Source organism: Oxyura jamaicensis, chromosome 28 (genome assembly GCF_011077185.1).
Source record: "Oxyura jamaicensis isolate SHBP4307 breed ruddy duck chromosome 28, BPBGC_Ojam_1.0, whole genome shotgun sequence".
NCBI classification, from domain to species: domain Eukaryota; kingdom Metazoa; phylum Chordata; class Aves; order Anseriformes; family Anatidae; genus Oxyura; species Oxyura jamaicensis.
Window position 1 is genome coordinate 1,281,938 of NC_048920.1, and position 14,302 is coordinate 1,296,239.

At 63.1% G+C, this 14,302-nt stretch overlaps 2 protein-coding genes across 3 annotated transcripts; one reads left to right on the plus strand and one right to left on the minus strand.

The window, feature by feature from the left end:
- The first annotated feature begins 5,274 nt into the window (after positions 1-5,274).
- Positions 5,275-8,446, plus strand: NR2C2AP (nuclear receptor 2C2 associated protein). Its single transcript, XM_035348178.1, has 6 exons — positions 5,275-5,321; positions 7,002-7,109; positions 7,198-7,288; positions 7,377-7,482; positions 7,808-7,875; positions 8,057-8,446. The coding sequence occupies exons 1-6, from the start codon at positions 5,290-5,292 to the stop codon at positions 8,171-8,173; spliced, it is 522 nt and encodes a 173-aa protein (XP_035204069.1). The 5' UTR covers positions 5,275-5,289; the 3' UTR covers positions 8,174-8,446.
- Positions 8,447-8,994: 548 nt separating this feature from the next.
- On the minus strand, positions 8,995-14,201 carry RFXANK (regulatory factor X associated ankyrin containing protein). 2 transcript variants are annotated; one of them, XM_035348176.1, is made up of 10 exons: positions 14,162-14,201; positions 13,405-13,627; positions 13,085-13,162; positions 12,289-12,369; positions 11,958-12,023; positions 11,683-11,783; positions 10,569-10,694; positions 10,030-10,096; positions 9,712-9,792; positions 8,995-9,358 (listed from the first exon to the last, which is right to left on the minus strand). In XM_035348176.1, the coding sequence occupies exons 2-10, from the start codon at positions 13,610-13,612 to the stop codon at positions 9,300-9,302; spliced, it is 867 nt and encodes a 288-aa protein (XP_035204067.1). In that variant the 5' UTR covers positions 13,613-13,627; positions 14,162-14,201; the 3' UTR covers positions 8,995-9,299. The 2 variants fall into 2 exon arrangements, with proteins under 2 accessions (XP_035204067.1, XP_035204066.1); XM_035348175.1 differs by lacking the exon at positions 14,162-14,201 and adding an exon at positions 13,972-13,994 and having other exon boundaries at positions 9,979-10,096.
- Positions 14,202-14,302: the final 101 nt, after the last annotated feature.

Below are 14,302 nucleotides of genomic sequence, written 5' to 3' on the forward strand. Positions count from 1 at the left end.
GGGGGGGGGGTCCCGGTGATGGGGAGCACCCCTGGACCTCTGCGCGCCCCCCTCCTCCCCCCCGGTTTTTCACCCCCCGGTACCGCACCCCCGGCATCTCTGCGCTGGTACCCGGTGGGTTTTAGGGTGTTGGCAAAGCGGGGGGAATGCTCCGGCCCCTCTGCACCCCAAAATCACTGCTCGGCCCAGAACCCCCCCTCTCACGTGCAGCGCACCCCAGCCACGCGTGGGGACCCCCTGGCTCTGGGCATTTTTTGGGGGGGGTCCAGATGAAGGGCCCCCTTCCCCGCCCCCCCCCCCCCCATAAATCCCTTCCAAGCTGTGCAGGCAGCATCTTCCAGCCCCCCCGCACCCCTTTGTGGCCCCACATCGGGCGGGGAGATGCTGAGGATGCGGGAGGATGCTGAGGATGCAGGAAGGAAGGTGCTGAGGGCGGACAAAGCCTGGGAAAAGCCCCGATAAAGCGGGAGAGAAGCTCGGAAGCTGCGATGCCAGAAGTCACCCCCAACATAGGGGAAAACTGTCACCGAGCTGGAGGGGGGGAGCGGGGAGGGGGGGCACCTTTTTTCCCCCCCCCGAACCTGCCGGCCTGAATGGAGAAAGCCGCCCTGTCTCCCGCGACTTGGCAGCGGCCGGCGCAGCGCCCCGGCGGAGACGGGCGCCCTTTCTCTTCCGCATCTATAGGATGGGCCCACGGAAAGCCGAGAGCAAAGTTCTCATTTCCGACTCCATTGTGCGGGACTTCGCGGCCCAGGCGCCGCTTCCTGCCTTTTGTGAGCCCCTGCCACAGAGCCCTTCTGTTCCCCTCCTTTCTGCCGCTGCAGCTGGCGGCCCCGGCCGCAAAAGGTGCCCGAGCGCGGGGGGAAGGCGGCAGGGGTTAACGGCCCCGGGGCGTTTGCCAAGAGGGGCTGGGGAGAAGGACCCGGTGCTGTCACCGTGTTGTCCCCGCTCGCCGAGCACCCAGGTGTCGGGTGGTGCCACCCTACAGGTCTCCAATTCATCGTCCTGGGGGAAAGGGCGCCCATGGGCGCACCGTCTTGCTCTGTCTGCGTGTCCCCGGAGTGGCTGGCAGCAGGCGGGGTGGCCCGGCATGGGGACGTGGGTGAGCCCGGACGGTCACGCTCGAGGCCGCGCCGTTGGCCATGCTGAGCGGGATGAGGCCAGCTCCAAAATGCTCACTGAGCACCAGCTCAGCACCGTTTGGGGTGAGGATGGTCCCGCACCCATTGCAAGCCCCACGTCCCCCCCTCTGCATTTCACATCACACCCCGGGGACAATGTCGCTTCTTCCCCTCTCCCAGCTGGAAATTAACAGCTACAGCACACCCCCGGGGGGGGGGATTTCTCCCCAAACCCCCCTTGCCCCACAGGATGGCTGTGCCAGAGCCCAGCGAGGACCAAACCCCGTGGGCAGCCCCGGCCCCGCGGGCAGCGCGGCCGAAACGCCGCCGGCCATTTGTCTTGCCGAGCCAAGGTGCCGGCAGTGAGTTATCGGAGCTCTCCTCTCGAGTGGAGATAAATGTCATAACAGGCACCAGCCAGCGCGGCTTATGGATGAGGATTTAATAGACACCGCTCCCCCCGCGCTCCTCCCCGTGCTGGCAGCTGCTCCGTGCCCGGGGAGCGCAGCCCGCGGCGGGACGGCGGTGGGGGTCCGGCTCCTCCGCCAGCTCGGGGCTGCGTCCTCCGGCCGGTCCCTACGGGCACGAGGTGAATTCGTGGGGTTCCCCTGGCCTGCGGCCAAGCCCCGATGTCCCTTTGTGCCCGTCCCCTCCCGTTTGGCCTGGCAGGATGGGGTGGGAGACGTAGCTCCACGTGGCACGGGATGGCCCCCAATCCCCATCGTTTTGGGGGAAAGGGATTTGGGGTCGGACTCGGGGTTCCCCAGTCTCAGCCCATCCTCGTCCTCTGCCCTGTCCCCCCACCGCACGTCCTGCCTGGCTGGGCGCTGGCAGCTCTTCCCCAAGCTGCTCCCGGCTGTCCAACGGGGTTCCTGCTGCGCCCCATGTCCCCAACCACACCAGGGACAGGCTGGGTGCCCCCTGGCTTGGTGGCACTTGGGTCACTCTGCTCCTCGGTCCCGCACTGTTTCATCCCCAGCCCCATCCAGTTTTGCACCGACGAAGAGAGCAGGGACCAGGAGCGCCTTTTTGAGCTGGAACGATGGGTTTCTGGCGAAATCCTGCAGCAGTGTTGCCGTGACGACCCTCCCGCAGTTTCCATCCAAAGATGTTTTCCTTTGTTGTGACAGGGATGCGGGGAGGGCGCCGGGGAGGCGGCCGCGGGCGTGCGGGTGCGCGACAGGGGCGAGGGGCTCCTGCCACCAAAGGCCAGGACCCGTCCCTGCCCCTGGGGACACCGGCACGGCACCGGCATTGGGGCGACACCACAGCAGAGCCTCCCACTCAATTATGGCCCCAGAGGACAGCGAAGGGATCGGGAGCCACACGTGGCACGAGTTTGGGAGGTCTCAGCCAGCCGTGCCTCCCGCTGAGGACCACAGGCGAGGGGACGTGGCCAAGCCGGAGCGCGGCCGTGTCCCTCGGGGTGCGTGTGGGGACCCCGTCCTGCGCCCTGGCGAGCCGCTTGTTATTCCGCTCAGGTCCGCCTCCGGCTAATGAAGCCCGTTCCAGGAGAGCTGCCACATTCACTGGGAGAGCGGCTCAGTAATGAGGCCCCTGCCACCGCAGCTGGGGCCAGCGCTCGGGGCACTGGCACGGGGACAGGCAGCAGGACGGACGGACGGACGGATGGCTCTGCAGGGCCGGGATGCCGGGCGAGCCGCAGCCGGTGCCTGGGCTTGGTAAAAACGCTGCTGTGATGTTGGTGCTGGGGCTGAGCGGGGCAGGATGCCCCAATCCGGGGGGCTGATCCGGATGAGACCCAATGCTGGTGCCACGGAGCCGCCTCCACGCTGTCCCCAACCCCTGTGGCTCCCCCCAGCTGCTCCCAGGACCGTCCCCACTTTTGGCCCAAAGTGCCCCGTGCCCTGACCCGGGCAGGGTGACAAGGGCACGGAGGGGGCCGCGGGCTGGGGGCCACCGTGGGTGCCGTGCCCGGGGATGGGGGACCCTGCCCTGGCCAGGCACAACTTCGCTGCGAACCCACCGGCAGGATGAATTGATTTTATTTTCTGTTTCCATGGCAACTGCCTCCTTCCCTTCCCCCTTCGGCCTGCCGGCAGCCCAGACCCGCTCCTGCGCCCTCCCCGGCCAGCACCCGGCCCCCAAAGGAGACACGAGGGACACGGGCCGTGACCCAGCCTGGTCCCCTCCTCTGGGGACTCCCTGGGGTGGCAGCGCCACCAGCTCAGAATCCACAGAGAGGGGCCCAATCCTGCACCTCTGCCCCGGCTGCAACACGGGGGGGATTTGGGGGAGCAGCCAGCGGGGCTGTGCACGTGTCCCCCCCCGGGTCCAGAGGACATTCACCCCTCCCTCCTCAGCCCCTTTCTGGCACCGGCAATAACCAGCAGCAGAGCTGGACGCGGCGCTGCTTTATTAGCCCTGGCGGTAATTGCCCCCCTGGCCCTGCCCGCGTGGGTACGCCGAGCGGCACGCCTGTTAGCAGAGCCAGGCTTGTTAAGGCCACCAGGCTCATTAGTGGCACCTCATCCCCGACACCTGCTCCCGGCTGTTGTGTCACCTCTCCGGCAGCCCCCGGTCCCAGAGGGCGGCAGCCCCATGGTGCTGCGGGGCACCATGGGCGCCCAGCACCCTTTGCTCCGGCCGGCAGGGTGCTCGCTGGGAGGTTCGTGGCTGGTTGTAATGAGATAATTATCATTACATCCCTTCCCCTGCCTCCTCCCGGAGCAGTGCTCTCACCGCCACCCTGCACGGCTCCTTCCCAGCGCGCAGATGCCACCACGCTGCTCCTCAGCACCAATTACCCAGCCGGCGGCCACGCGGCAGCAAGCGGCGGTGCCAAACCTCACCCTTCCCGGCCCCCTCGCCCCCAGCACCCCCCCGGCACGGCGGAGGGGATGAAGGCAGCGTCGCATCCCCCCGGGGAGAACAGGCAGGACCCTGTGGCGGGCAGGGCGGCCGCGGCGCTGAATAGCGCCCGCGCCGCATTCACCGGTAATCCCCGGCGTTTACACGGAAGTGGAAATCAATCGCCGCAAGTAATTAACTGCAAAGGGCACAACACCCGCTTCTTCTTCGGAAGCAGCTCCCCGCGCCAGCCGGGGTTGCTCAGCAAAAACTCGCACGCTGCCACCCCGCCGCACAAAAGGCGCCGGCACCCGCTTCCTGCGCCGGGCCAGCACCCTACGGGGCGGCACGGGGAGGTGGGGGGGGTCTCGCCTGGTGGGAGTGGGGTCTTGGCTCCCTGCCGGTGCCCCGTTTCTCATCTCAGCAGCCTTTTCTATGAGCTTTTATAAAAGGCCAAGTCCCCCCTTGGGGCGAGCCAAGCTGCTCTGGGCCATGGTAAAATATCCGCGCTTCCCGCCCGGGCCTTTCCTCGAGAGCAAGGAGGGCGAAGAAGGATGAAGAGCCCAGGGGACACAGCGGGGTGCTGAGCAGGCAGAGACGGGGACAGGGGCGGTGGCAGAGGGGCAGTCGCCACCCCGGTGCCCCCCAGGGCAAGGGGGCTGCGGCGAGGCAGGGAGCACCTCGGTGTGCCCCGCTCGGAGCAGAGACGCTGCCGGGAAAGATGGAGGTGGGAGGAGGCGTGGGCCGCGGTGGCAGAAATAGCAGACCTGTCCCCCCCACCGCACGATTAGCCGAGTGACAATTAAGGCTCCCGTGTTCCTGACCCAATTTCTCAGGCAAAACTCGGGGAGGGAGGAGGAGGAAGGTGCAGCGTGCGTCACGCATGCGCGCGTGTGCCTGCATGCGCCGTCGCATGCATGCTCGCGCACGGGCATGCAGGTGTGTGGCCTTGGTGACACCCACGTGCACACGGGTGCCAGCGTGCACACGCGTGTGCGCAGCCCTGGCGGGGGCCGAGCCAGGAGGACGAAGCCCCTCCAGGCCCCGCGTGCCGGCACGGAGCCGTGGTGCAGGGGGGAGGTGAAGGCTTTGCAGCACTCGCCCGGTTTTATTTTTGCTTTTGCCTGAGCTCAGAGGCAGCCTCAGCGCGGTCGCTGTGACTCATGCTGGCAGACAAACACCCGGGGAGGCTCGGGAGGGCTGCAGATCGCCGCTGTGCCGTTGGCTTTTGTCACCTCCCCCAGTGAAGTGGCAGTGGGGGCTGGCAGGGGACGCGGGACACCGCAGGGCTGGGGCTGGCAGCCTCGCCGAGCACCCACAAAGACCCCGGGGCCGTGGGCAAGCGCAGCGGCACCATATGCTTGCGAAGGAGAATTTTAAGAAGCTGTCGTGAGTGCGTGCGTGTGTGTGTGAGAGGGGCTGTTCCTCCCCACACAGCTGCTGCAGGCTCCCCACTGCTCCCTCAGAGGCTCGGGGTGCGCAGCTCGACCCCGCACAGCGGCCAGGCCCCCGCCAGCACGGCCGGGAGGCTGCAGGGGGGCTGCCTCGGGCGTGCAGGGGTGCTCCAACGGAGGGACGCACCTGAGGAGGGATGCTGGAGCATGGAGGGGGGCTGGAGAACACGGGGGGGCTGGAGAACACGGGGGGCTGGAACATTCGGGGATGCTGGAGCACGTGGGGATGCTGGGGTACATGGGGATACCGGAGCACATGGGGATGCTGGAATATTTATGGATGCTGGAACATTTATGGATGCTGGAGCACGCAGGGATGCTGGAGAACACGGGTTCTGGAACACTGGGGGATGCTGGAACATTTCTGGGTGCTGGAACATTTATGGGTTCTGGAGCACGTGGGGATGCTGGAGAACACAGGGATGCTGGAACATTTGGGGATGCTGGAGCACGTGGGGATGTTGCAGCACATGGGGATGCTGGGGCACGTGGAGATGCTGGAACATTTAGGGATGCCGGAGCACACAGGGATGCTGGAGAACACAGGGATGCTGGAGAACACAGGGGTGCTGGAAAACACAGGGGTGCTGGAACATTTATGGGTGCTGGAGCACGTGCGGATGCTGGGGCACATTGGGATGCCCGAGCACATGGGGATGCTGAACATTTATGGATGCTGCAACATTTAGGGAATGCTGGAGCCCAGGGAGATGCCGGCACATTTAGGGACGCTGGCACACACAGCCGGGTGCGTGAGGATGCTGGAGCGGGTGGGGTCGCACCCCCCACCGGGCTGTAGCGATGCCGGGGTGCGCAGGGGTGCCCGGGGTGCCAGGTTCCCGCACCCACCCGCACCCGGCTGCGCCCCCCCCTCCCCTTCCCGCAGCTCCTCTGGGCTGCTCCCCTCAGCCGCGCTCCGCCAGTGCCACCTACAGAGCTGGCCCAGGAGGGCACCCGGCCGGGGACACCCCCGGAGCAGACCCCGGAGCCCAAACCCCGAACAGGGGCCGGAGGGAGGCGATGCTGGAGGTGGGGGCACAAAGTCTTCGCGGGGGCAGCGCCGGGCTGCAGCCCCTCGGGGGGCTCTGGGAGGTGCACGCCCCCCCCCACACCCCGGGGCGCTCAGGGCGCCCACTTTGCGCAGCCCCTTGGGGGGGCGGGGGCGGTGCAAAGCCCCCCCCCAAACCCAGGAGCGTGGGGTCCCCACTGAAGCCCTCAATGGGGGGGGGGGTTCCGCCCTCCCATGGGGGTGCAACACCAGCCCCCCGGGTGCCGCATGGGGCCCCCCAGCGGTGCTGCAGGGACCCCCCCTCCTTCCCCCCGTGGCCCCCCCCCCGGCTCTCCGGGGTTCCCTAATGCTCTCCGGGGGTCCCCAGGCCGGGCCAGGTGTCCCCCGTATTGTCCGTGGGTCCCCAAACGTGCCATAGGGTCCCCAATACGCTCGGGGTTCACATTTCTCCTGGGGGTCCCCAGTGCCGCTCAGGGGTCCCGAGTGATGCCAGGGTGCCCCCACTGCTGCCCAGATGCCCCCGTTGCCACCCAGGGGTCCCCACTGCTGCCTGGGACGTCCCGTCGGGTGCCGCAGCCCTGCCCAGGTGCCCCCAGTTTTCTCCAGGTGCCCCCCATACTCCGCAGCCGTTCCCGATCCCTTCTCCCCGCAGGCAGCGCCGCCGCACGCAGCGATGCCCGCGGAGCCCCTGATCTGCGCCGACACGGCCACACGGTGAGTCCTGGTCCCCAAAGGGGCAGGGGGGTGCAGGGACCACGCTGTCCCCATCGCGTCCCCGGGATGGTGACGCGTGTCCCCGCAGGGTGAGCTCCGTGCTGAACCGGGACGTGAAGCAGTTTGGGAAGACGCACATGTTTGACGCCAACGAGGAGACGTGCTGGAACTCGGACCAGGTAGGGGGGTGAGGGTGGGAGCCGTGCCCGCGTTAAAAACCCCGCTGTCCCCACCGTGACGGAGCCCCGGTGTCATTGCTGCCTCCAGGGCGCGCGCCAGTGGGTCGCCCTGGATTTCCCACGCACCGTCAAGGTCTCGCAGCTCCACATCCAGTTCCAGGGGGGATTCTCCAGCCGGCTGTGCACGCTGGAAGGTGAGGAGCTGCTCGTGGGGTGCCTCTTGTTCCCTTCATCCACACCTGGATCCCACAGCGCGTTGTTGAAGGGCCAAAAGCCATTTGTTAGCTGTTCCTAAAACTCCAGAGGGGCTTGGGGCCGTGGGCTGGAGCAGAAGGGGGTGCAGAGTCCTGGGGTTCTCCAGGACTCTTGGGGAACCTCGCCCGTCGGGTGGCAAACCCGCTGCTCCCAGCCCTGGAGCAGAGCCATGCAGGGAGGATTTTGGGGGTGGCTGAGCCCACGGCAGTCACTTAGGGCCCCCCAGCACCTCCACGGAGCTACCTCCACCCTTACACCCCACAGGCTGCAGAACGGGCGAAGAACTGGTGAAAATATCCGAGCTGTACCCCGAGGATGTTAACGCCATGCAGATATCCTTTGCCACGGCGCGGCGGCGGAGCTGCCGTTGAGGTCTTTAGGTGACAATCCTGCAGGTGCCTGGTGGCACTTTGCTGCTGCTGAAACAGGTCTCCCCCACGTTGGGGTGTCCCCCTGCCTGTTTTTTTTGTTGTTGGTTGTTTTTGTTTTTTTTTTCCTTTACGGGCCCCGCACAGATTCCAGGTGGAGGAGACGGCTCTGGATAAACTGAAGATCACCTTTGAGAACAGCACGGACTTCTTTGGGCGCATCGTGGTGTACCACCTCAGGGTGCTGGGGGAGAGGCTGTAGGGCAGCGGCGGGGGGGGCTGCTCTCCCAGCACCCGTGTTCCCCCCCAGGGGCTCTGCTGCACGGAGAGAAACGGGACAGCAAACCCTGGCAGCAAGGGTGCACCGCCCCCAGCTGCGCCCCGAAGTGCTGATGGATGGAGAGGGGACCCCCACCCCGCGGGAGGGACGCTCATGCAGAGATCCACGTGCTGGACTTACAAGCCGCCCTTGGTGCCTTTCTGGGGGGAACGCAGCCCGTGCAACCGGCTGAATAAACGGTGGTGGTGGCCCCCAGCTCCTTCCCGGCTGCTCTTTGGGCCAGAGGCACCCCAGGACTGAGCCCTGTGGGGTTTGCCCTGCCCCAGCCCTGTTTTTGGTTCTGCTGTCGTGATGTTGGTGCCTGGTTTGGGCAGGGGAGAGGAGGAGAAGCTGCTCACTCCCCGTGTGGGGGGCTCTGGCCATCTCCCACCTTTGGTAACCGCCCCTGAGCTGCCTGGAGCAGCTCTTCGCAGGCTCACAGGGTGCAGGCTCAGCTGCTGGCCGGGGCCGTGCTGTGTTCCTGGCTGGCAGGGTGATATTTCCTGCAGGATTTTGCTCCTGCCCATGAGTATTTCCCTGCCTGGTTACAGGGCTGCATGGAGGGAGGGCCTGGCAAAGTTTACAGGTGCAAGAGGGAATCAGGCTCTTCAAGGAGGCAGCTCTGGAGAGGAATATGGGGACACGGGGACAGTGCCAGCCTCACTGGCTGGCCCAGTTCCCTATTAGCTGGTGCTGGGATCGGGGGCTGGCTGCTGTGACAGAGCACGGGGATGCCATTGAGGTAACAGACAGGGCTCCACAGGGCTGCTTTTACAGTTTACTTCCAAAAATGCAATACTTGAATGCACGCACGAAGCAGCTGAGCCCAGAGGGAGCAGAAATGCAGCTGCCCTGAGGAGTGAGTGTCCCCGGCTGCGAGGCACCGAGGCCGTGCCACTTTCCAGGAGTGGCATAAATCCGCCGAGGCCAGGCGGTTGCTTCACAGCTTCTTCCACGTGCTCCTTGCCAGAAGCACTGTGCTGCTGCCCGTTTTGGGACCGCTGGGTCAGGCCACGTTGGTCCCAGAAGACAGCCCTGCGTCAGCCAAGAGAAGCGCTGGTTCACACTGTCACTCCAAGCCTTTGTTCTGGAATAGCTTGAGGATGTGATTTTCAATAACCTGTTGGACTAATGAGGGGAAGAGAAGGGAAAAAAATGAATCCCAGGGAAGCCAAGCCTGTAAGAACCCAGCTCTGCTGTGGGCAGGACCTGGTCACTGTTTGGCTCCTGTTTCCCAACGGGAAGCTGGAAAATCCCTTTCTCCAGAGGCCCATCTCCCCTGTCCCAGTCCCGCTGCCAGCACAGCTCTGGTTTGGAGGGGGAGCAAGGGGAACAGGACCCAGTTTGACTTCTCTGGCTCAGTTTCTCTGCATGGCAGAGCAGGGAGCTGTGGTGGAAGGTCAAAGAAAGCCCTGAGCTGCCTGTAGGCCCGCTGCAGAGGGAAGGCAGGGCTCCCTGCCACGTGTGCAAGGGACACTTGCCTTTCTTGTGTCCCAGGGCCACGGCCAGATCCATCGGGGTGTAGCCAGAATCCGCTTCTGTCGTCAGGTCGGCACCACGAGCTGCAAGCAGGCGGTGGCAGTCAGGGCGCAGCGTGCCCCTGCTGACACGGCGTCCCCTCTGGGGCCGGTGCAGGGTGAGGAGACCCCCAGAAAGCACCCCTCCAGGCTGGGCAGCGCCCCGTGATGCCCCCAGGCTGCTCAGTCTTTCCCCCCAGGCACGTCACGCTCTGTCCCCAAGGCGGTTACCAACAAGCCACAACTCAAGGCCGAGGATTAAGCGCAGATCTTCCCCGTTACCTAGTAGGGCCTCGACACACTTGACGTGATTGCCGCGCACGGCGTAGAGCAGAGGAGTGCCGCCGTTCTGCAGGGAAAGGGAAGGGGCTGTGTCATTGCTGGCCTCGCACGGGGCTGTGCTCACACAGCTCCTGCTCCTCCCAGAGCCGTCGATCCCTGACCCGCTGGACTCCCCTTGCTACCCTCTCCCAGCTCCGGGCTGGGTGTTTTCTTGCAGAGCGGCTCTGCGCAGGTTTTATTCTCTGTATGCAATAAAATAACTGTAATTTGAAAGACAACCTTAATTTCTGAGTGCAGTTTCCTTGTGGCTGGTAACATCACCGCTGTGAGCAAGCGAGGAAACCATTTAAAATTATTATCTAGATTAATTTCTCGAAACAACTGCATGAGCAAGTAAACGAGCGTTGCGAGCCTGGGAAGCAGCTAGGAGAAGCATGCTGCTGCTGACTCGGCCCGGAACGATGTGAACTCGCTGCTGCTTTTTAAAATGAGCTCTGCAGAGCCTCATCTGGGGCCACAGCCCGCGCAGCAGCACTCACCCAGTCGTAGATGTTGATGTCCGCGTTCCTCTCCAGCAGCATGATGACGATGTCGGTGTAGCCGCCCATGCTGGCCAGGGACAGGGCGCTCTCCCGCTCCTTCGCCAGCGCGTGGGGGTCAGCACCCTGGGGAGACAGCACAGGCGTTAGCCCCGCTGGGTGAAGGAGCCCTGCTGAGAAGCAGGGAGCTTGGCACAGCCTTGCTGAATGCCCTGGGCTGGCCGATTGTGGAGCCAGGTCCTCAGCCTCGTGGGGAAGAGAGCGCTCCCCCAGTCCCAGTGACCTCTCCTTCCCAAACTCCTTAGCAGGCATATTCTTATCAACAAAAGTCTCAGGTGAGGACTTAAAAGCCCTTCTCCAGTGTCACTAAGCGAAGCCTGATGGCTTCTGTTACTCAGTCCATTCTCCCATCACCAGTAACAGCATTACTGGCCCTGTCTAGAGGCGCCTGGACAGTATCTATCCTCTCTTTCGTTAGTCATTTACCTAAAATCCTGCCCTGTCCTCTGAGCTCTGCTAGCCGTGGACCTCTCCCGGATTTCATTAAATCCTTCAGCAACGCATCACCTCATTTATTTGGGGTTCTCTTTGTCTTTCCGGTAACGAAAGCAGTTGGAGCCAGCATTTGGCCAGGGTTTATGTAACATGAGCACGTGCTGATGGGCAGACGCACGAGGACAGAACTTCGGGGGGCGCCTTCACACAAGGACCTGGTTCCTGCTCACCCCCACGCAGCCCCTGGCTGCAGGCCCAGCACTCGAGGACGATGCAGCGATGAGTTCATTAACTGCAATGATACCTCAGCGAGCACATTTACGGGCAGATTACAGGGCCCAAGTGATAAGTCTGATCTCAAATTACCAATAAGCAGATATTTAATTACAAACAGTTATTGCTAGCTGTGAGATAAGGCTCTTCATGCTCCTGACTTAGCCCGCAGCCTGACGGGGAGCATCCGGCAGCGTCTGAGCCATTAGCTCTGCAAACGTGTCCTGTTTGGTGCCGGGGGAAAGGCTGGCTGAGGAACCAGGATGATGCTGGACGTTTTGGCAGGCACAGGGGCTGAAGTTGGGAAGTCTCTCATTAACAAGGCACTGCACAAGCGTGGTCTTACCCATTCCAGGAGGTGACGGACTGTTTCGATCTCTCCAAAGGCTGCAGCCCAGATCAGTGGCGTGAAACCTCTCTCGTCACGTTTATTTACCAAGTTCTCACCTGCACAAAAACAGAGGAGACATCTTAAATAGGAAGGTCAAAACCCCCTCTGCTCCCTGTCTCCCCCTGTAAGCCCAGCAAAGGCTGTAAAACGAAGCCAAGGGTTTATCAAAGGGTGCTCTGTGACCTGGCAGGACTCTGCATGACCTGGGACGAGAAGCCACAGACACGTACCTTTCCGAAGATGCTCTTTCAGCTGGCTGAGCTCACCTTGGGCAGCTAGCTGGTGAATGGACAGCGCTAGGGGAGAGAGAATTCAACCATCAGGACAAAAATGTTTCCCAGCTCAGCGCCCATCATCTGCAAGTGCCTGCAGGTGACAACTGAACAGCCCCCATCTGAACCCCCAAAACCCCAGTGGGTAATGAACAGCTTTCTGCAGACGCTGAGAACAGAGGGGCAGCAGCAGATGGAGGAAGGCTCCAGTCCCACTGTCCTGCTGCTCCCTCTGCATCCCCCTGTCTGCAGCGTGAGGTGCGCAGCGTGATCTCCCAGCTGTACTCACTGTCCAGCGTGGCTGGGAGGGCCGAGACCTCATTGCCGCGCTGCCTGTTCGTCAGCGTGTTCGAGTGCTTCAGGGGGAAGCCTGTTCCAGAGAGAGGAGAGAGTCAGGGAACATCTCCTCCGTGCACAGCGAGGAACCAGGCTGACTCGAGGCTGAGTGCCTCATGGAAACTCCTGTCAGCCTAATGTGACTTATCCGAAGCTGTTCCCTCCTGTCAAAACTGAGCTCTGCACAAAAGGAATTGTCCCCTTGCAAGTGAAGAGCCTGGGGATTGAGGTTGGACCAGCGTGCGGGGACCAATAGCTGAGCAGGGAAGATAAAACAGCCCGAACAGCTGCCCAAGGAGGGCCATGGTCCATCTGGGCCACCACGGGAGACAGAGATCTTGCATTAATGGCATAATTGCACAGGATATACTGCAGAGGACAGCCTGGGGATGCACTCAAGTTCATCCTTGTATTTCCTACGCATGAAGAGCTCCACTTGGAAACCTGGATGTGTTTTCAACAAGCGATTCGTAGTTTAATTAGCAAAGTGCAGAGAAAGACCGTACAAACTCCATTTCCTCTGTGTGGAGCTGCAGCGACCTCTCACTGCCAACACAAGTCATCAGCAAGGCTTAGGTCAGGACTTAGTCTTGCTGCATTATGGAAGGGACCAAGAGTGGTAAAAGAATTTTCTCCAGTTGCCTTTGTGGGATGAGAGATCCCTTTGCAAGCAGATGACCTCTCCCACGCCCATCTCCCTCTGGGGCTGCACACCAGTATCTGTGAGCACCAGGCTCCGCAATACTCACTATCAAGGGCTGAGAGCTCAGTGCTCCTCTGCCTGTCCATCGAGGCAGTTGAGGGCTTCAGAAGGGCGTCTGCTCCACCTACAGAACAAGGGTAATTGTTAGGGACCTTGGTGCTGCTTCTTGGGGAGCAGGCTGGGCTCTACGTAGCACAGCAAGACCTGAATGGCTCGACAAGCACCTCACGGCCACCCCTACTGCTGCAGGGGGGTGCAGGAAAGCTGCTTTCACCAGGCTCCTTCCCTGTCTGAACTCCCCTGGAGGGTTTGGTTCTGCGCTTGCCCTGAGTCAGCTGTCACCCCCCTGCCACCCCCAGCACTCACCATCCACATAGCTGGAGCACAACATGTCCCTGTCTGGCTGCAGGATCCTCACGGGGACACCACCATCCTCTGTGTCCCCAGTCCCAGTCAGCTCCTCCGCGGCCGCTGCTCCTTCAGCTCCATCCTCACCCTCTTCTGGAAGCTCTTGGGAATCCTCATCACTCAGCCGAGCCTCCATGAGACGAGCGGCTGCTTCTTCGCCTTCCATGGGGGAACTGCGACACAAACGTGTTAAAAAGGGGGAAAACCTTCCTCAGGGGAACTGCCCCACAACCGTGTTAAGGGGAATAAACCTTCTACGGGGGAACTGCCCCACAATCATGTTAAAAAGGGGGAAAAACCTTCTATGGGGGAACCACCCCACAACCATATCAAGAAGGGGAAACAGCGGGGACATCTCCCAGGACACAAAGGGACATCGTTGGGTGAAGGCCGCCCTGTCCCCACGCGCAGCCATCGCTCCCCTTAATTTTGGGCCCCTCTTTGCCCCCCTGCATCCAGGGGCCACCCCCCTCCCCCCCGCCACCCCGCAGCCCCCCCAGCTGTCCCCACAGGCCTTGGCCTCACCCCCAGCCCCCGTCCCCGTGAAGAACCCCTTCGGTTCCCTCTCCCTCGGGCCCTGGCGGGGGTGCCGGGGGGGGTCTCGGTGCTGTCCCCAACACGGTGACACCGGAGGAGGACCGGAGGGGGGGGTTGGGGGGGCGAGGCCTGCGCCCACCCGAGCCCTCCAGGCCCGGCGGAGGAAGGAGGCGGTTACCTGCTCGGGGCCGCGGTCCGGGGCTCCGCTACCGGTTGTGTGTGGGGGGGGAACACACCCAGATTTTTGGGGGGGAGACCCCAAGTTTTGTTTTTTTTTGGGGGGGGGGAGGACCCCAGGATTTTTTTTTGGGGGGGGGAA

Bases quoted from the DNA above. Each gene is read 5' to 3' on its own strand.
- RFXANK (XM_035348175.1), bottom strand. From the start codon at position 13,612: ATGGAAGGCGAAGAAGCAGCCGCTCGTCTCATGGAGGCTCGGCTGAGT. The intron at 9,793-9,978 runs GTAACCGCCTTG...GCCTGCTTGCAG, and splicing joins CCTTGAGTTGTGGCTTGTTG to CTCGTGGTGCCGACCTGACG. The intron at 9,359-9,711 runs GCAAGTGTCCCT...TCCCCTCATTAG, and splicing joins GGCCCTGGGACACAAGAAAG to TCCAACAGGTTATTGAAAAT.
- NR2C2AP (XM_035348178.1), top strand. From the start codon at position 5,290: ATGCTTGCGAAGGAGAATTTTAAGAAGCTGTC. The intron at 7,289-7,376 runs GTAGGGGGGTGA...TGCTGCCTCCAG, and splicing joins CGTGCTGGAACTCGGACCAG to GGCGCGCGCCAGTGGGTCGC. The intron at 7,876-8,056 runs ATATCCTTTGCC...CGGGCCCCGCAC, and splicing joins AGGATGTTAACGCCATGCAG to AGATTCCAGGTGGAGGAGAC.